Raw genomic sequence first — 20,734 nt, forward strand, 5'->3', positions numbered from 1 at the left:
GTATTGCAGAGTATTGGCGAGTATGGGCACTGAGCAGCACTGTGGGCTGGATCTGTAGTGCCCACAGCGCTGCAAACGATCTCTCCCTCTCTTTTCTCACACTGTACTGATTGGTACAGAGAGGGGAGGGAGGAACCGGCACATGACATGACGCCGGTTTGTTTACAAGTGATGCTCCCTCATTTGACGGAGCGATCACGTGGTAAACGGCCGCTATCGGCGGCCATTATCCGTGATGCACCGGGTCTGTGATTCTGTGAGGACATCTATGGATGCCCACCCAAAAAAAGCCTACCACGTTCTTTCGGCTATGGCCCAGTCGGCATGTGGTTAAAGCAGAGTTCCACTCAGAATTTTTTTTTTATATGTAATCTGTTCTATTAGACTAGTCTAAAACATTAAATACATGGCATTTATCAAATCGCCGCTCAATTCAAGTTTTTTTTTTTTTAACTGACTTGCTGTTTATTTCAGCTCTGCAGAGCGCTTCTATCTCTACTGTGGGCATGTGAAGGCCACTAAGCAGTCTCTCCTGGGATATTGTGATGCTAGATACCCAGCATGCACCTCCCGATCTCATGCATGCGCACTATACACAGGGCATAGCACAGCAAGATTATCCTGTTGTCTCCTGGGATTAATACACATATCCCAGGAGACATTGTCAAAGCTGGAAATGACACCAGTGGCGTGAAGGAGGAAGTCAGAATCAAATACAGAATTACTACAGTAAGTGATTGAGAAAAAAAATATGATATGCCAAATTGCAATCACTGCACACTTTACTGCTGGGTGGAGAAAACTTATAAATGTGGGTGGAACTCCACTTTAAGACCATAGATGCTCTTCTGAAGTTTACACACAAGGTTGTCTCGTTGCTCAAACCCTGGTGATTGCTCCATGTAGAGGTCTTCCTTAATGACTCCATATAGGAAAGCCGTTTTAATGTCTAGGTATTTGACTTACAGGCCCTTCCCAGCTACAGTGCTAAGAAGCGCTCTGATGGTGGAGTGTTTTACAACAGGAGTGAATGTTTCATTGTAATCTTCACCAAATTTCTGGGAGTAACCCTTGGCAACTAGTCTGGCTTTGTATTTATGGATATTACCTTCTGCGTCTGACTTTACTTTGAAAGTCCACTTGCTTCCTATAATTTTGCAGTTAGGAGGGAGCTCTAAGTGTCCAGGTTTTATTTTCTTGAAGTGACTTCAACCTAAAATATGTAATTTACTATTTTGCAGAAGAAGTTCTGCAGGTAATGTATTTTTGCTACATATGCAGGCTTAAGGGTTAAAGTCATAATGTATTTGTGACAGAAGACCTTTTCACAAGTATATCTAAGCCGTGTGCAAAGTATCTTCCCCTCCTATCCTTGCCCCTCCCAACTCTGAACAAAAACAGTAACTGAGTTGCTGTGCACACTATTTCAAGTTTCCTACATCATCAAAATCAACATGCCCAAGTGTCCTAAGTGCCAGAAAGAAGTGTATTTTGGTAAGTGCAATACACAGCAAACATACTGTAAAGACTTGTTGTGAACCATAACAATAAGATGTTTTTGGTTTAGGTGCTTTAAAGCAATATCTGCTTTTTCTTGTAATGCAAATAAAGATAATACTTAAGACATGAACAGGTGGAAGTTTACTAAGTGTACAAAAGATAGTCAACCATATTTTATCATTCTGACTGAATTCTAAAATCTAAATCTTATTGGGTTCTCTAGGTGACTGTACTTTGCTTATCACCATTGTCAGTTGCATAGCCTTATTAATATGCTGCAATAATGCAAAAATATAAGATTCTAGTATTTTTTTGGCAAATGGATTGCTCTTATGACATAAACTGTTGTATGCTCTGCTCTGATGATACTCACTATTTAAACACATACTGTATATTTCTGTAGAGACAGTAATGTGACGGTGCAGATAAAGTAAGGATCATTTTGTCAAACGCTGAACAAATCCAAAATGGTGAAAGTACTGTCTGGGAGACATTCAGAAAGAATCATTATGTCACTCAGTAAACTTTTTCTATAGCCAGTGCATCAACAATCTCAGAAAGTAAAGACAACATTTATCTGTGTTAGCTATACGGTAAAATCGCCATCATATTTTATGTCAGAGGTTGAAGGTTTACAAATAAAAACAGGAACATATTTCATTTACACTGTATAGGTTAGATAGGAAAAGCTCAAACTGGTTCCTGTAGGCAATAGCACCCTTTTTCTATGCTTCCTTAATTATAGCCCAGCCTTATTTTTAGCTTATTTAATATAAAAAGCAGAGACCTACTAATCAGATGGATGGAACATGTAAGGTGTAACAGATTCCAGCAGATGCAGTCTCTCCCCAACCCCCCCCCCCCCCCCCCCCCCCCGTTCACAAGTGACCACACGCAGGCATTGTCTCAGGGCTCCCACTGCCGTTCTTTGAAAATAATGTGGACGTGCGGGGCTCCGCCTGCCCAGCCATTGTGGCTGTCAGCTTGTAATTTCAGTGAACTACCATGGCCCTGTTGAGCGCTCAGTTAGTTCATTGCCTTTTCCTATCAGTGTGTATCTGCCTGCCTATACAAGCGGACAGATACACTGAGAAGTCTGCAGAAGTTCTGCATGGCACTTGCAATCTACTGATCGTGGGTGCAATGCTTTCCAGGCTCCAAGTAAAAAATAAAATAAATGCACATTTAAAAAAAAAATTTTTTTTTACATGCAAAAAGATGTGCATTTATTTATTTTAAAGGTGAATGTATACTTTAACCCTGTGATAGCAATCAAGTAAAAATAAATAAATATTTTTAAAAACAATAAAAATGATTTTAAAATTTGCCATAACCCCTGTTTATCCAACACACACCTAAACACAGCCCAGGATGTGCACGTGTATGTAAACCATTGTAGCACACGTGTGATGCCTCGCCATGAAGGTCAGAGTGAGAGCAATCAGCACAAGAGCTCCTGGTTAACTCTATACTCATGAGCTGTAAAAGCTTTTAAAGTGTCACCTATGGAGATTTTTGGGTACCGTAGTTATTTGTGGTGTTGCAGGCGCACACAATTTGAGGACTTGGCATGTTACACAGCTACAGTTAATCTGGTTGAAAAAAAGACTCTAATCCACCCAGTTCAGCCAACATAAAAACCAAAACATACAGTATCTCACAAAAGTGAGTACCCTCACATTTTTGTAAATATTTTATTATATCTTTTCAGGTGACAACACTAAAGAAATGACACTTTGCTACAATGTAAAGTAGTGACTGTGCAGCTTGTATAACAGTGTCAATTTGCTGTTCCCTCAATAAATCAACACACAGCCATTAAAGTCTAAACCGCTGGCAACAAAAGTGAGTACACCCCTAAGTGTCGGTTCACACTGAGGCAGCACGACTTGCAGCGCGACTGCCTCAGGCGACCTGGACATGACAGGAGCAGCGACTTGCAAAACGACTTCTGTATAGAAGTCAATGAAAGTCGCCGCCAAAGTCGTACAGGAACTTGCGTCACTCCTATTAGAACAGTTCCGTAGTGCAAAACGGGATGCGACTTGTCAGGCGGCTAGGTCGCCTGACAAGTCTCCCCTGTGTGAACTGGGGCTTAGTGAAAATCTCCAAATTGGGTCCAATTTAGCCATTTTCCCTCTCCGATGTCATGTGACTCATTAGTGTTACAAGGTCTCAGGTGTGAATAGGGAGCAGGTATGTTAAATTTGTTGTTATCGCATTCACGCTTACTGGTCACTGGAAGTTTAATATGGCACCTCATGAAAAAGAACAATCTGATGATATGAAAAAGAATTGTTGCTCTACATAAAGATGGCCTAGGCTTTAAGAAGATTGCATGACCCTGAAACTGAGCTGTGGCACGGTGGCCAAGACCATACAGCAGTTTAACAGGACAGGTTCCACTCAGAACAAGGCTTGCCATGGTCGACCAATGAATTTGAGTGCACATGCTCAGCGTCATATCCAGAGGTTGTCTTTGGGAAATAGACATATGAGTGCTGCAAGCATTGCTGCAGAGGTTGAAGGGGTGGGGGGGTCAGCCTGACAGTGCTCGGACCATACGCCGCACGCTATATTAAATTGGTCTGCATGGTTGTCGTCCCAGAAGGAAGCCTCTTCTAAAGATTATGCACAAGAAAGCCCGCAGTTTGCTGAACACAAGCAGACTAAGGACATAGGTTACTGGAACCCTATCCTGTGGTCTGATGAGACCAACATAAACTTATTTATTTCAGATGGTGTCAAGCGTGTGTGCCAGCAACCAGGTGAGGAGTACAAAGACAAGTGTATCTTGCCTACAGTCAAGCATGGTGGTGGGAGTGTCATGGTCTGGGGCTGCATGAGTGCTGCCAGCACTGAGGAGCTACAGTTCATTGAGGGAACCATGAATGCCAACTACTGTACTGTGTCATACTGTAGCAAAGCATGATCCCCCTCCCTTCGGAGACTGGGCCACAGGGCAGTATTCCAACAGAACGACCCCAAACACACCTTCAAGACGACCACTGCCTTGCTAAAGAAGCTGAGGGTAAGGGTGATGGACTGGCTAAGCATATCTCCAGACCTAAACCGTATTGAGCATCTGTGGGGCATCCTCAAATGGAAGGTGAAGGAGCGCAAGGTCTCTAACATCCACCAGATCCGTGATGTCATCATAGAGGAGTGGGAGAGGACCCCAGTGGCAACCTGTGAAACTCTGGTGAACTCCATGCCCAAGAGGGTTAAGGCAGTGCTGGAAAGAAATGGAGGCCACACAAAACATTGACACTTTGGGCCCAATTTGGACATTTTCACTAAGGGGTTTACTCACTTTTGTTTCCAGCGGTTTAGACATTAATGGCTGTGTGTTGAGTTATTTTGAGGGGACAGCAAATTTACACTGGTATACAAGCTGTACTCTTACTACTTTACATTGTAGCAAAGTGTCATTTTTTCAGTGTTGTCACATGAAAAGATATAAAATATTTACAAAATGTGAGGGGTGTACTCACTTTTCTGAGGTACTGTATATGTTTGATATCTATTTGCTCAACACAACCTTATCTTTTATATTTTACCAAAAATGTGTTTCATAATATTTGTGTTTTCCACTTAACTTCATTTTATCATATTTTTTCCTGAAAATCTGCATTTAATAAACAGTTGCACAAATATCATGTGACATAAAAATTGCAGCTATTATTATTATGCTACAAGAATTTATATAGCGCCAACAGTTTGCGCAGCACTTTACAACATGAGGGCAGACAGTACAGTTACAGTACAATTCAATACAGGAAGAAATCAGAAGGCCCTGCTCGTTAGAGCTTACAATCTAGAAGGGAGGGTCAAATGATACAAAAGGTAATAACTGTGGGGGATGAGCTGATTGAGAAAATCAAAATACAGTTGTTAGGTGTCGGCAGAATAAGCTTCTCTGAAGAGGAGGGTTTTCAGGGATCGTCTAAAAGCAAAAAGACTAGGAAATAATCGGACAGATTGAGGTAGGGAGTTCCATAGGATTTTAGAGGCAACTATCATCTTTTTATTCTACAGCCCCTCTGCTTTAAAAAAAAAATAATATTCAGGGGATTTTAGTAATCGTATTGCCAAAAATAAAGATTTTTACATGTGTGCAAAAAAAAGAGAGAAAAAAAATGATTTAATACCAAACTAGTAAAGGACATTACTATTAGCCTGCATGCCTGCAGGGTCAGGGAAGCTACAAACCTAGTAACAAATTCAAATCAGGGCAAATCAGCAGGCCAATGAAGGGGAGCACAGCAACTTTGTGAAGGGCATTTTTAAAAGTATTAAATGGCTTATAGGTTCACTTCAATGCAAAAGCATAAAACCTGAAATATGTAATTTACTAACTTGCAGAATAGATTCTGCAGGTATTCAATGTATTTGTGCTACATATGTGCAGGCTTAAGGGTTAAAGTTATAATGTATTCGTGACAGAAGACCTTTTCACAAATATATCTAAGCCGTGTGCAAAGTATGTTCCCCTCCTATCCTTGCCCCTCCCAACTCTGAACAAAAACAGTAGCTGAGTTGCTGTGCACAATATTTAAATTTTCCTACATCATAAGAATCAACATGTTCAAGTGTCAGAAAGAAGTGTATTTTGGTAAGTACAATACACAGCAAACATACTGTAAAGACTTGTTGTGAACCATAGCAATAATATTTTATTGGTTTAGGTGCTTTCAAGCAATATCTGCTTTTTCTAATAATGCAAATAAAGATAATACTTAAAGGGTAACTCCACTTTTGTGAGGAAAAAAAAAGCAAATGAAAAAAAAAAATAATATAGCACATAATTGCAACACTAATTATATTGTAATTGAATGTTATTAAAAATTACATTTCCTTTTCAATCTGCAGCTACTGTAATTTTCTGAGAATGCATTGCAATATGGCTACCTGGAGTTGTTCTGTACAGAGTGTGTACTGACCACTCCCCAGAAATATAATTTCCTGCTTGTGTGATTGGCTCACCAATTTTCCCAGAAGTCTGCCTAAGATACAAGTCAGATTTAAGGCATCCCGTGCAACAAAAAATGTCATTTTTGCAGAGATGCTTTCAATAGGAGCACTTCTAAAGGGATGCAGGCCAAGCAGATTTCCTCATTAGTGCCCTGCAGCTGCACACCTGACAGTTAATTATGAAACCACTCCCATTAGACCTACTCAGCACAGAGGCACAGACAAACACGCACTGAGTTCTTCTGAATAACAAAAGGTAGGAATCTGCAACAAAGGCTGTTACAATCCTTGCAATGTACATAGATCACCTAAATGGGAATGTTTTTTTTCTCAACAAAAGTGGAGTTACTCTTTAAGACATGAACGGGTGGGAGTTTACGTGTACAAAAGATAATCAACCATCTTATCATTCTGACTAAATTCTAAAATCTCAATTTTATTGGATCCTCCAGGTGACTGTACTTTGCTCATCACCATTGTCCATTGCAGAGACTTATGCAAATATTGCTACGATTTAATGTAAAAAATATAAGATTCTAGTATTTTTCTGGCAAATGAACAGCTTGCATGTTCTGCTCTGGTGATACTCGCTATTCAAACACAGGGTGCACATACTGTATATTTCTGTAGAGTCAGTAATGTGACAGTGCAGATAAAGTATCATCTGGTAAAGCAAGGATCATTTTTGTCAAATGCTGAACAAATTCAAAATGGTGAAAGTACTATCTGGGATACATTAATAAAATCAAAGTTACACTTACCGGTAATGTCTTTTCCAGGAGTCTCAGGGCAGCCACCTCAGCCTTGGCTCATCCCTTCACAGGAAACACCGCCCCAGCTTCAAAGCACACCTTGCACTACCAGCCCTTCAGTTTTCTAAGAGTACCCCAGACCAGCTGGGGAGACAAGAACACATCAAAATAATCTTTGACTCTCCTGACGGTTTCTGTGTCAGGAACTTTGACAAACATTTTTCGGGTGGGTACCATGAGAGACTCCTGGAAAAGACATTACCAGTAAGTGTAACTTTGATTTTCCCTAATGGTCTTTCAGGACAGCCACCTCAGAGGATAAACAAGCACTTACCCTTAGGGAAGGACCACTGCTTGAAGGACCCTTTGCCCAAAAGGCCTGATCCTTAGCGGATAACAGGTCCAACCTGTAGTGCTTGAAAAACGTGGTAAAGCTGGACCATGTTGCAGCCCTACAGATCTGCTCTGTCGTAGCACCAGCCCTTTCCACCTGCGATGCTACCATAGCCCTGGTGGAATGATCCCTGATACCCTTTGGAACTTCCAACCTGCTTACTACGTAAGCCTGACTAATAGCTAACTTTAGCCATCTTGCTATTTTACGTTTAGAGGCTTTTGCCCCCTTGTTAGCCCCTGAAAATATAACAAAAAAGGAATCCGGCTTCCTAAATTACTTTGTACTATCAATGTACTGAAGAACGCACCTTCTTATGTCCAGCCTAAGAAAATTATACTCCTGTTAACCCACAGGATTCAAACAAAACGTTGGTGTGACCTTAGAGAGGTCAGGAAACTCTTTGTCCAGCTCCCCCGGCCCTTCCTATGTGTAAGTCACCCTTACAGACACAAGTATATATCCCTGGAGACAATCCCCCTCTTTATTGGCATAGAGACACGGGGTGGGGTAAACTTTACATCCAACAACCTAATGCACTGGTACATTCAAACTTTTCAACAAATGTTATAAACAAAAATGGGGCAAGCAGCCAACTTTGTCAGTGAGAAGGGCACTTGAAGAAGCTTTTTCCCTTGGAGAGATGAACAAGGAGTTTCCTGACCTCTCTAAGGTAAGCTGGGTTTCACAGGCCCCTCACCCACAGTAACTCCCATCACAATTTTATATATATATATATATATATATATATATATATATATATATATATATATATACATACAGTATCTCACAGAAGTGAGTACACCCCTCACATTTTTGTAAATATTTTATTATCTTTTTTATTTTTTTTTAATACCTGTATTTAATTTCTCAAAAAAAGTAACAATGAGTGCATGGCAAAATAACAAGTGATCCTCATAGTAGCTTTTGGTACAAACATAAAAATATGTAAGGACATCCAGCACGGATAATAGAACACCTCATGAATTGTCAGGCGTTCATATATGCCTATTGTCTTACAATAAACACTATCCTGTATTATACCGTATCACAGTAAAATTGTAAAAAATGCTAAGAATAGCGAATAACAGAAAACAAAGGAAATAATTTAGTGGGGAGCAGAAGTGAAAAAGGAGTAGGTTATGGGGGGGGGGGGGGGTGAAGGGATAGGATCCCTGCCTCTTCCAGATGCTTACATTTACAGTTACCCACTGAGATACATGTTAGACAGGTTGCGACGTGATTTCCACGTAGGCGGGTGAAAATTTAAAGGCAAACCAGCAGGACCATATTTTTTTTCATAAATCAGATTTGTTTCTAATGGAATGTGTGAGGTCTTCCATATGTTAAGTATGGTCAACTTCTGACAACCACTGAAGTAGAGTTGGGATAGTGGGTTGTTTCCATGCCTTTGCTGCGTTCAGCAAATGAGGCATTATTGATTTCTTGTATGTTCCCACTGGTTTGCCTGTACAATTAAGCAGTACGACCCAAGGGTCATTAGGAACTTTAAAACCCTTGAATTTCTTTAATCCAGTGTAAAATGGTTAACCAGTAAGGGCAAATTCATGGGCAGAACCACCACACGTGAGCATGGGTGGTTTGTTCTCTGCATCCTTGCCAGCAGAGTGGAGATATACTCGGAAAAACCTTATGGAGCACCACTGGGGTGTAGTGCCATCTCGCCATCAATTTATAGTTCACTTCAGCTATTTTAGTAGACATCAAAGAGGTATGTGTATGTGTAGTTGGAGATCGTTGTGCCTCAGACAGTGGTTTCTGTAGGTCCTGCTCCCGTTTATGTAGGAAAGTTGGCTCGTCTTTTGAGGATAGAGCAAGTAAGGCTTGGAAGAAGTAGGAAATGGGTTTAGCAATCGGTTGATCATCCACCCAAGCTGATTCGATCGGAGTCAATTCCGAGATAGAGCATAGTGGTTTTGGGAATGATTTTATAAAAGCAGAAAGTTGATGGAATCTCCATTGGTCCAGTAATGACAACTGCTGTGGATGTCAGAAGGGACGTGAGAGGTAGAATGCCTGTGGTAGATGTTACTTGATGCAATAGGGTCATGAGATTTAGGGTCCAGGGTCCCCGGTGAGAAGTAGGCATGCCCAGACAGTTGAATGAGGGGAGAATTATGTGGCCATTTGTGTGTTTTGCACAGGGAGTCCCATATCATAAAGGTGGAGCACGTGAGAGGCAAGGTGGATGTGGACAGATTCCTGAATTTCTTAGGTATCCATATTCTAGGGAATAGATCCACACCAATAAGTTCAGATTCAAGGGCTACCCATAACTTAGAGTCTTTGTGGTATTTCCAGAATTAGATTCTATTTAATACAACCGCTAAGAAATAACCCTTAATGTCTGGTAGGGCTAGCCCCCCACTATGTTTAGATCTAGTGAGCAAGTTTCTGGCGATTCTAGGTCGCTTACGGTTCTAGATGTATTTGCAGATTAACGATTGTATCAATTTAAAGAATCCTGGAGGGATTCTATATGGAATCATCTGGAACATAAATAGCAGCCTGGGCAATATGTTCATCTTCACTACGGTTATTCTCCCCAACTATGAGTGTGCGAGTTGGTTCCACTTATGTAGATCAGCCCTTATCGTGTTCAGTAGGGGCATGAAGTTTACACGAAACAAAGAGATTAGTTTAGGAGTAAGGAAGATACCTAAATATTTCATCAAGCGATTTTGCCAGCTAAATGTGAAGGACAGTTTCAAGCGAGCGACGCTCGTGTGAGGGATGGATTTATTTAGTATTTCGGATTTTGACATGTTTATTTTGAAGTTGGAAATAGTGCCGAATGTTGTAAAGGCCGACATTAAAGTGTAAGTAAACCCCCCTATCGTTTTCAACCAAGGAAGCTGCCATCTTGGCTCTGTTTAATCTACAACTGCCATGATTCTGCACATGTGATCAGTTATGACACCAGCCATTGGATGGTTTTACAGTCTGGTTGAGAGCACAACCAATGGGAGTGTTACATTTCCGGCACGTGCCGGAAATTAAACTGTTTTATGGATGGGTTTACTTCCGCTTTAAGTTAGGGAGGGATATGAGAGGTTGTTGGACATAAAACAGAATGTCAACCGCGTAAGCTGCGTATTTATGTTCTGTGTTGCCTATGGTGATTCCATGGATGTTGGGGTTGTGTCTTATCATGGATAGCAAAAAGGAGGGTTTCATCATGTCAGATCCCAAAAAGTGTAGTTGCCACATCCCTATTATGCAATTAGGCAAAAGAGATTCCCCTTCATTGGGCAGCATACACTTGGATAGTACAAAAAAGTCAATTTTATTGAATATACATTAAAAAACATATTCGATCAAACAAATGATCAATGATTAAAAACCATCAAAAAGAGTTTATGCAGAAAAATATACGTACAAAAAAAGAAGAAAAACACAAAGCAACAATTTACATGAACAGTGTGACAATATAATAATACTCTCCGGTAAATAGTGATCCCTGGTACCCGACGCATTTCTGGTTAAACACCTTCGTCAGGGGTATAGGATGGAAGAAAGTATAGTCACAATATGTTTTCAACATGCAAAATAGTTCCAGTAAAGGAAAAAATAGGGGAAACAACTGTACCAGAGGGGGCAGTTGCTCCAGCCCGCCCCCCTGCTAATCCTCCAGCAATGATGGCGGCACCCGTAAGTGGCTTCACAGCCACCCGGGCGGCTCGGCGAGGGAATGTGGATACTGCAGGACCCGGCTTAATACCTGGTGCGGCTCCCTCAGCAGCTGCCTAAACCACGGCTTTTACCTGAGAACAGAGTGACGGCCAGTGGGAGGCAGAAGGAAGGGGACCGCTGTGCCATGAGAGCGGCTTCATCCCGCTCTGCTGGGGTGAAGGCTCGACCAGTCAGTGACGAGCGGCCTGGGCCCTCCGGTCTACAGGCTCCAGATGACATCACCCGGCGGGCCCCAGCAACATCGGGTCAGGGCACAACAGAAATTGTAGAAGACGCTTCCTTATCTGAAGGGGAGCTGGAAGAGGAGAGTGAGGCAGAGCGTGTGGAAGACCGAGCAGCATTGGAGACCCCTGTGACGGTTGGTGGTGGTCCACGGCAGCCTGGTAAGCGGCCTGTTGGCTTTACTTCTGTGTGTGTGCCTGTTGTTGGGGGGGGTTTGCATGCGGGTAGCGTGGATGTTTCGGGGGCCCAGGAGTTGGTGCGGCTCTTGTCTGGTTTGAGGGATGTATTGGGGTGCATGGATTTGTACTCTAGTGCAGGGCCCCCCACATCAGAGTGGGTTCCACCTTGGGGTTCTGGGGGGGGGGGGGGCATGGGCCCTTCTGCGACTGCGAGTTTAGTGATGGCAGGGCCAGTAATGGTTTCCCCTTTGGCGACCACCGTGGAATCTCAGCCCCCTGCTCAGCCCACTGGGCTGGTTCTGGTGACCGTAAGCAGCGCTGGAGTGGACCGCGGACAAGTTAAGGCGCAGAAAAGGAGGTGGACCGTGTACGCTTGGCAGATTCGGCCAAGTGTGAGGTATATGTTTGTTTTGAGGGACCGCTAGGAGCACATCTCAAGATGGAAGTGCGTGAAAAGATTTGGAAGGGTGAGTAAGTAGAAATTTTTTCCCTGCTTCCGCTAGAGAAGTTTAACCTGGATAGAGGTAAGTTGGATGACAGCAAAAAGGAGGACGAGGAGAAGAGGCGGTATAGACTCATTCCCCGGACGTTCACCAACTGGCTGCAGGCCTTTGTGACTTTGTCTAGCGTTATTGGGGAACAGGTGCCGGAAAACTGTTCTGCCCTTTTTTGTAAATTGGACACGATAGGGGAAGCGTATCGAGTCTACAGGGGACTGGCCTGGCTGCGTTATGATGAGCATTTCCGGCAACACAAAGCAGTGTGGCCTTCATTGCGTTGGGATCGCAAGGACATTAGTCTTTGGATGCGGCTCATGACATCGGCGCATGCTGGGAAGTCGTTTTTTCCATCAGGGGCCGGCGGATCTTCCTCCTCTGGACAGACGGCCAACAAGAAGAGGGGATGTTGTTGGGCCTTCAACGAGGGAACATGCAAATTTGGAGGTTGTGCAAATTCAGGCATGAGTGCTCTGGATGTGAGGGCTCCCACTCCTTTAATCGATGTACACAAAAAGGGAAGGGTAGAACTGGGAAGTTTGCGGGAAAAAGGGATGACTCCGGTGAACTTAGCAAGGATGCGTCCGTTTCTAGGTAGGTACCCTAACTGTGAAGTGGCGGACCTGCTGACTTTGGGATTCGCAGAGAGATTTCAGATTCCTTGTAGTATTCCTCTCCCCCCACAGCTTGCGGACAATTTGAGGTCGACGAGGGCTCACCCGGGGGTGGTATCAGATAAGTTAAAAAAAGAGGTTGAGCTGGGTGGGATGGTCGGTCCGTTCGAGTGTCCGCCACTGGAAAATCTGTTGGTTTCTCCATTGGGGGTTGTCCCCAAGAAGGAACCCAACAAGTTCCGGTTGATTCATCATTTACCGTATCCCAAAGGGGGTTCGGTGAATGAATTATCGATCCTGGCCTGTGCTCCATCTTGTACACCTCTTTTGATGCAGCGGTTCATTGGGTTTGTTTCTATGGCCGGGGGGCTTTATTGGCAAAAACAGATATTGAATCCGCTTTTCGATTGTTGCCAGTGCATGCTTAAAGGTTTCACTTGTTGATTTGTGGGTGAGAGGGCGGCTATTTCATCGATCGTTGTTTGCCGATGGGGTGCTCTATCCCCTGTTCCTTGTTCGAAACGTTTAGTTCTTTTTTTTTGAATGGGTGGTTCGGGAGGTGTCGGGGCTTCCGTCTGTCATTCACTATTTGGATGCCTTTCTTGTGTGTTGGGCCAGCTGGCTCTAACCGCTGTAGAGTTTTGTTGGGCACAGTGCAGCATATGGCAAATCGCTTTGGGATTCCGCTTGCAGCTGACAAAACAGAGGGTCCTTCTACGAGAATGAGTTTTCTCGGCATCTTGATTGACACGGAAGGCTGGTAAGTTGACCCTGCGTCAGCTGCAGTTGCTTCTCAGTAAGCTGAATTTTGCCTGCTGGATCATGGTGATGGGTCGGATTTTTAATCGCCGGTTGGCAGCTGCCACTGCAGGGGTTAGTTCGCAAGGGCATCACATTTGCCTTACTCGTGACCACAAGGCGGATTTCCTGGTGTGGAAGTCCTTCCTGGATTTGTATAACGGCAGGTCTGTATGGATGTCGGAAGCAATGTCCAGTTTTGATCTAGAGCCCCATGATCGGCTGGGTACAGGGCGTACTTTGGGGGGCAGTGGAGTGCTGGTCCCTGGCCATTGGATTGGAGGGAGGCTGGTTTCACTAAGAACCTGGCATTGTTGGAATTGTTTCCAATTGTACTTGCCACCGAGATATGGGGAGAGCAGTTCAATAACAAGATCCGTTTCAACTGCAATAATATGGCAGTTGTGCAGGCGCTTAACAGTGTATCTGCTTCTTCGCCACTGGTGGTGCGTTTGAGGCATTTGGTGCTGACCTGTTTGCGTTGTAATGCTTTTGTGTATGCTGTGCATGTTCTGGGTTGCAATAATTCATTGGCCGATGCTCTCTCTCAGTTTCAGTGGTGCAAGTTTCGCTCGTTGGCTCCGGAAGCGGCCCATTTTTGGGTTCCTTGTCCGGAACGGCTGTGGCGGATTGCCTTGGAGTAACAGAAAAGCTGGCTCAGAGGTTGGTGAGTGAGGCTACCTGTATTCAAGTGTGGGGGGAGTGGTTCAGGCTCGTACACAGTCTAGGTAGGGAAGCAGTTGTGGGGGACGATGGGTTCTTGGTACTGTACTTTATAGGCCGTAATGTGTAAAAGCGGTTATTGGGTCACTGGGATTGCACCCTAAAAGATTTTTTGGTGCGGCAGGTGGTTAAGGGTTACCGGAGGCGCAGGCAGCCGGTGGACTGCAGGCGGCCGGTGTCCTTTGAGTTATTGGGTTCATTGTTTCATGTTTTGCCAAGTGTGTGTGTGTGTGTGTACTTCACCTTATGAGGTCCATGGTGGCCTTTTCATTGGCACTTTTTTGGCGCCATGCATATTGGGGAATCGGTATGCTCTTCCAGATGGGGGTCTGACGGGTTGCAGTTGGCTGATGTGCAATGTGGGGACAGTTCAGTGGGGTTTTTTTTTTTTTGATACCTAGATCCAAGACAGATCAAGCTGGTCAGGGAGTTCGGGTGGAGCTGTTTGAGGTTTCTGGTTCACCAGCTTGCCCAGTTCGGTGGTTTCATGTTTTCTAGAGTTGCGCCCTGGGCACATTGGTCCATTTTTGTTGCATGAGGATAGCTCTCCAATGTCCCGGTACCAGTTCACGGCAGTGTTCCGCAGGTGTTTGACGTTGTTGGGATTTTGTCCGTCGGACTTTGCATAGCATTATTTCCGCATTGGGGCTGCTATGGAGGCTGCGCGATGGGGTCTGAGTGAGGGGGTCTTGCGGCACATTGGCAGGTGGGAATCTCGGCACTATCGCCTGTATGTTCATCCTCATTTGTTATAACTGTCATGGTTGGTTTGTTCTGTCTGTGTATGTATTGTTAGTATATTGAGTATAGCTTTAGGTGTGTGTTTTTTTTTTTTTGTCATCCTTTTTCTTTCCAGGTGGGGGCTCATGTTTGATTTGGATCATGGGCCACTTATATGTTCACTGGGGTGCGAGGGGAGCTGATGTTCGGCCTGCCGGACGTCAATTAGGCATTCCTAGGGAGGAGGCTGTCATTCGCTGGATTGGGGTGCCAGGCCTCTTGTGGAGCAAAGTGGTACCTGAAGTTGAGCGTTATGCTCGGCTTGACAGAGCCCCGGACGTGCTTGTTATACATGCTGGGGGTAATGATTTAGGTCTCAGGAGTGGAAGGGATCTAATACGGGATATAAAATGTGTGTGTGTTTTTTTTTTTTTGTTTTTTTTTACAGCTGTGTGTGGATTATCCTGATCTATTGTTTGTTTGGTCCGAGATGGTGGCACGTACACGTTGGAGGGTGGCCAGGTCAGTTTCTGGGCTTAACAGGGTCAGGGTGAAGGCTAACTGGGAGGTGCCCCGCTTTCTTATGCAGAATGGGGGTTTATCCATCAGGCACCTGGAGCTAGAGTTAGAACCCTGGAGATATTTACGGGGAGACGGTGTTCATTTGAATGCCGTGGGTATCGATATGTGGTGTCTTGGCCTGGAAGATGGTATTCAGAGGGCCCTGCTGGTGTGGAGGTACGCATAAACCTAAGGTGTCAGGTTTGTGTGGTGGTGGCGGGATGCAAGGTCCTTTTTTAGGTTATATGGGCACCAAAAGGTATGGTGTAGGGACACGTCTGAAGTACGACTCCCAGGTGGTGGATGTGTACCTGCTAGTTGTCTCAGAGTTGGTGGTTTTTGCGGCTGGAGGCCGGTGAAGTGACAAGCGGGTACTGTCCTGGTTTTTTTTTGCCTATTAGGACCTTGCAGCCTTTACTCTTTAAATAAACAGTCTGGTCTTGTATTTTTTGTTATTAATGTTAATTATTGATTATTTATATTTGTTTAATAAAAAGGCTGTTATGGCCAATTTGCTCCATTTTGTGTGGTGTGGTCACTAAGGGAAAAGGTGGGGTTTTCTTGGTATAGCAGTAACAAGACATATTCAATACCATACTCATGCTATTTCAGCATCCATGGACAGCAAGAGGGTGGGCTGGGAAGATCTGCGTACATAAGATATCAAAGATAGGGTGCGAAGGGAGTTGTCCCAGGCTTCTCTTCCCGGGATAAATCCGGATTGGTCCCTAGTAGACATGTGCATTCGTTTTTGTCCGAATGCATTTTCGTCCGAATTTCAGGTATTTTCGTTATTGTTTTAACAAACAATAACGAAAGTGCAGAATCTGAAAAACGAAAGATCCGACATAAACAAATGCTTTATTTTCGTTTTCGTTGCTACAACAGTTCGATATAGATAGGAGATTCGACATGATGATGACAATAACAATCTGTGTCCATCAAACCTGTGGTCGAATGTGCCTAACCTTAACTCTATTAGTCCAAGATTATTCTACATAGGGAGAAAAGATTCGACATAGAGAGAAAAGATTTGACGTAGGGGAGAAAAGATTCGACGTAGGGGAGAAAAGATATATAAAAAATAATGATGATGATGAATGTTATTGGCTGATTGTAACCAAAGAGGAGGAGCAGTAAAATAGCTAGAACTAAGTACACACGTACTTTCATGACACATTGGGGGCGTGACCGGATGTTGGAGTGAGAGGCGGTGTTAGCAGTCTCCCCCTGGCCTGATGCCTCCGTGACCATCCGCACCAGCCTGGCGAACTAAGCCCAGCTGGAAGCGCTCTCTCCTGCTGCAGAGTTTGGGGCTTGTTTGGCTGCCTGGCTCCCTTTAATCCTGCCTGTACCTGCATATGCCGCCGGAACATTGTCGCTGCTGCTTGGACAGCGGTGCCAGTGACCCCTTCTTTGGAGCGGCGAGGAGAGCGTGAGACGCCGGCCGTGTTTGAAAGGGTTGCCGGGGCGACGGCTCTGACGCTAGCGGCGAGGACGGCGCTCACTGACAGCAGAAGGAGTGACCAGTGGGAATGTCCCTGCACTGCCCAGGTAGTCCAGCAGTACTAAGGTATTGAGCACTCTGACTATATATGAGGCGGACTGTTTTTCCTCTCCCTCTGGGGGCTGAATTGCTGCCTGAAGTAGTGGGGTTGAGGTTCAGGCAGCCTAACTTGTGATCAAAAAGTGGCTTATCCCTGTGGGGGAGAGGGACACCCTGCTGGCTGGAGCTGGGACGTATAATCAAAACAAACGCTGATTTATGGCAGAGAAAACAACGGCTTGATAATGCTGAATTATCTGTCATATCAGGCTGGGTGCTAGTCCTGCTAGTAACCGAACACTAGAAAGACATAATTGGGACTGTGTTAATGTTTGATCTGAGAAAAGGAAGGGAAAGGTTAATTTGACGAGCCATTAAAACCCCATAATTGTTCTCCTTTGGATTATATAATAAGCTATGACTAGAAAAAAGGGAGAGGAGCTGCAGCAGCAGGAGAATACTAGCTCTCAAACTACTCGTACATCAAAAGAAAAGGGGAACCAGGCAGCAGCAGCAGCAGCGGCCAAGCTGGAAAAATTTGCGCACCCCTTTACCTCATCACCATCTAAAAGCACCCTCCAACAGCAGGAGAAATCTCATGTGGGGGGCTCTGGGGATAGGAAGAGTCTAGGAAAAGGGCCGACGGTAACACACACAACAAAAACCGTGAGCAGTAAAAGCTCCGCTGGTGAACCCTCAGGAATGGCAACTAGTAATGTCGCCGAGCAAAATATATCCTTAACAGCGGAGCCTACATTGAAAGATGTTCTATGCGCTGTTAACTCCTGTAAAGCCTCCCTAAGTGAATTATGCGACCAGCTGAAGGGGCTAAAGGAAGAGCTAATTACAGTAAGCCAAGAACTACAAAGGACTGTTGTTAGAACAACTACACTAGAGGAGAGGATGAGTCAGGTTGAGGATGATCTGGCCCCATTGAAGCAAGAGCTTAAAGCAATGAAAACGCAGATTGACCTGCACAAAGTTAAGATGGAGGAAATGGAAAATAGGTCTCGCAGGAACAACGTGCGGGTGGTGGGCCTACAGGAGTGGTGTGAGGGTCCCCACCCCGAAGAGTTCATGGGGAAGTGGCTTAGGGGAACATTCGGGACGGAAACCTTTTCTCACCTTTTTTCTATTGAAAGAGCCCACAGAGTGCCAACTAGGCCCCCGCCATCAGGAGGATATCCCAGATCAATAATTATGAAATTCTTTAACCACAGAGATAAGGTTACATTGATGCACAGGGCTAGAGAGAAGGGGGATATTCTACACAACGGGGCAAAAATGTTATTTTTCCCTGACTACTCCCCAGATCTGCAGAAACGAAGGGCCGAATTTAGGGACATTAAGCACAAACTACGGGACTATAAAATTGAATATGCCCTGTTGTACCCGGCACATCTGCGCATTACTGCCCTAGGGGCTACTCATTTCTTTGACACAACGACAGGGGCAACAAAATGGCTCGAAGATAACAAAATGACCCTGCAGATCTAGGGGTTATATAAGGCTGGTTGAATCATTATGCTTTATTCTATTTGATTTCCTTTTTTTTTTTTTCTCCTTTGCATCATATAACGGATGGCACGGGGAAGGGGGGGCGTGTTGGATGGAAGCACGGATGAAGGATGTGGTTTCACTAGGTATATATGCTTTAAGTATTGTCTTGGCATTTTGGAATTGGGCTGGGGGAGGGGGAGGGGGGGGGAGTTTGGAAGTGTGTCATAAAGCACTTGGTCAGTATATGAGTGTGGAGTCTTCTTTTGAATGGTTGGGAGGGAGAAAAAAGGTCACAAGCACAGCCCCTAGGGCTAGCCTAGTTAGGCAGGAGGGGGAGACACGAAAAGGGGTGGGGAAAAGGGGGATGGGTCAGGTAAAAGTCGGGGGGGGGAGGGGGGCAGGTTAAATAGAGGGTGGAGGGGAGGGGGGTTCACAATGAATTACGGGGTCAGATACTGGGGTGAACGAAAGGCACACGTACTCAGGAGGAGAGGGCTTACAAAAATAAAGCACATCTGCACATGTTGTTTACGTTCGCAATTAAATAACACTAGAGGAGGGGGTGGAGTGGTCCCTGGACGTGGGGGCCCTTGCCCCTCACCCTATTTTTCTTTTTCCTTTTTAATACAACCACAGAGATTATGGCAAGTTTTGTAGACACAATTGCACAAATGAATTGCCTTTACTTTTTGGGGGGTCAGTTATTTATTTATTTTTTTTCTTCTTTTTTTTCCTTTTTTTTGTAGATGCCTTTTAAAACTTTAAAAATAGGTTCGTGGAACATTAGGGGTATGAGTGACCCTGCTAAGAGGGCAGCTGTGTTTTCGGTGATGGAAAATTATGGTGTTGAACTGGCTTGCCTGCAGGAAACCCACCTCACCAATGAGACTAAATTATATGTTCGGAGCAACAAATTTCAAGAACAGTATCACTCGGTTCATACCTCTTATTCAAGAGGGGTGAGTATCTTGGTGAGGAGAGGTATCTCATTTTCCTGCAGGGAAGCTAGGATAGACACGTTGGGAAGGTATGTCTTTCTGAGTTGTGTTGTGGAAAATAAATCTCTGGTGATAGCAAATGTTTATATCCCTCCTCCGTTCAAAACAGAGATCATGCTGGATTTGTTGGAGTTTGTGGATGGCATGGTGGATATTCCTATAATAGCGGTGGGCGATTTTAATGCAGTCCTAGATAGCAGCATGGAGCGATTTCCGCCCGTGACCCGCGCGGAAAGAGTACCAGAGGGGCGATTAGCCCAACTGCTTGTAGAGATTGGATGGTGCGATCTGTGGAGATCTTATAATCCAAACACTCGGCAGTATTCCTGCTACTCAGGGTCATATTCTACTCTCTCGCGCATAGATATGGCAGTGGGTAACAGTGAAGCCTTGCGATCAACAGGAAACATAGAGTATAGACTGAGGGGAATATCGGACCACTCACCCCTGACCTTGACCCTAAATCTAAGCATCAGAACTAGTCAGAAGAGGTGGAAAATAAACCCACTATGGATGGACCTGATTAGTAGCCCAGCAGAAATAGCCTCCAAGTTAAAAGAGTTTGTAACATTCAATTCAGGTACAGCACCAGTAGGGGTGGTGTGGGATACCCTAAAAGCATACCTTAGGGGACTACTACACCAGCAGGTTGCCAGAGTAAAAAAAAACATCAAGGGACTGGGAGGTGAGGGCTAGTAGGGAAGCCATGGAAACAGAAGCACAATACGTGTTAGACCCAACCCCAGAAAAACAGGAGATTTGGCTCAACAAACAACAAGAGTACAAAGAAGTAATCAATAGAAGAGTAGAGAACAAGAGACTTTTCCAGAAACAAAATTATTTTGGGGAGGGAGAGAAAGAAGGCCGGATGCTTGCCCTCTTAACTAGGTCTAATTTATTCTCACCGGCCATATCCTCAATTAAAACATCGGCTGGAAATATTACATCTGATCCGGTTGAGGTCTTAGAAACTTTCTCTATATTTTATAGAGACCTGTGCAGGTCCCGCCAGGGCTTGAACCAGCGCGAGATCGACAGGTTT

General features: G+C 44.4%; 1 protein-coding gene across 2 annotated transcripts in view; it reads left to right on the forward strand.

The window, feature by feature from the left end:
- The first annotated feature begins 1,341 nt into the window (after positions 1-1,341).
- CRIP1 (cysteine rich protein 1) overlaps positions 1,342-20,734 on the forward strand; it is a 134,358-nt gene continuing 114,965 nt past the window's right edge. The window contains exon 1 of one of the 2 annotated variants that reach the window (XM_073609405.1): positions 1,342-1,494. In XM_073609405.1, the coding sequence (XP_073465506.1) occupies positions 1,455-1,494 (40 nt within the window). In that variant the 5' untranslated portion in view covers positions 1,342-1,454. Of the gene's footprint in view, positions 1,495-5,992; positions 6,116-20,734 lie in introns of those variants that run through there. The other variant, XM_073609406.1, reaches the window with a different exon arrangement.

This window comes from Aquarana catesbeiana, linkage group LG13, assembly GCF_042186555.1.
Source record: "Aquarana catesbeiana isolate 2022-GZ linkage group LG13, ASM4218655v1, whole genome shotgun sequence".
Taxonomy (NCBI): domain Eukaryota; kingdom Metazoa; phylum Chordata; class Amphibia; order Anura; family Ranidae; genus Aquarana; species Aquarana catesbeiana.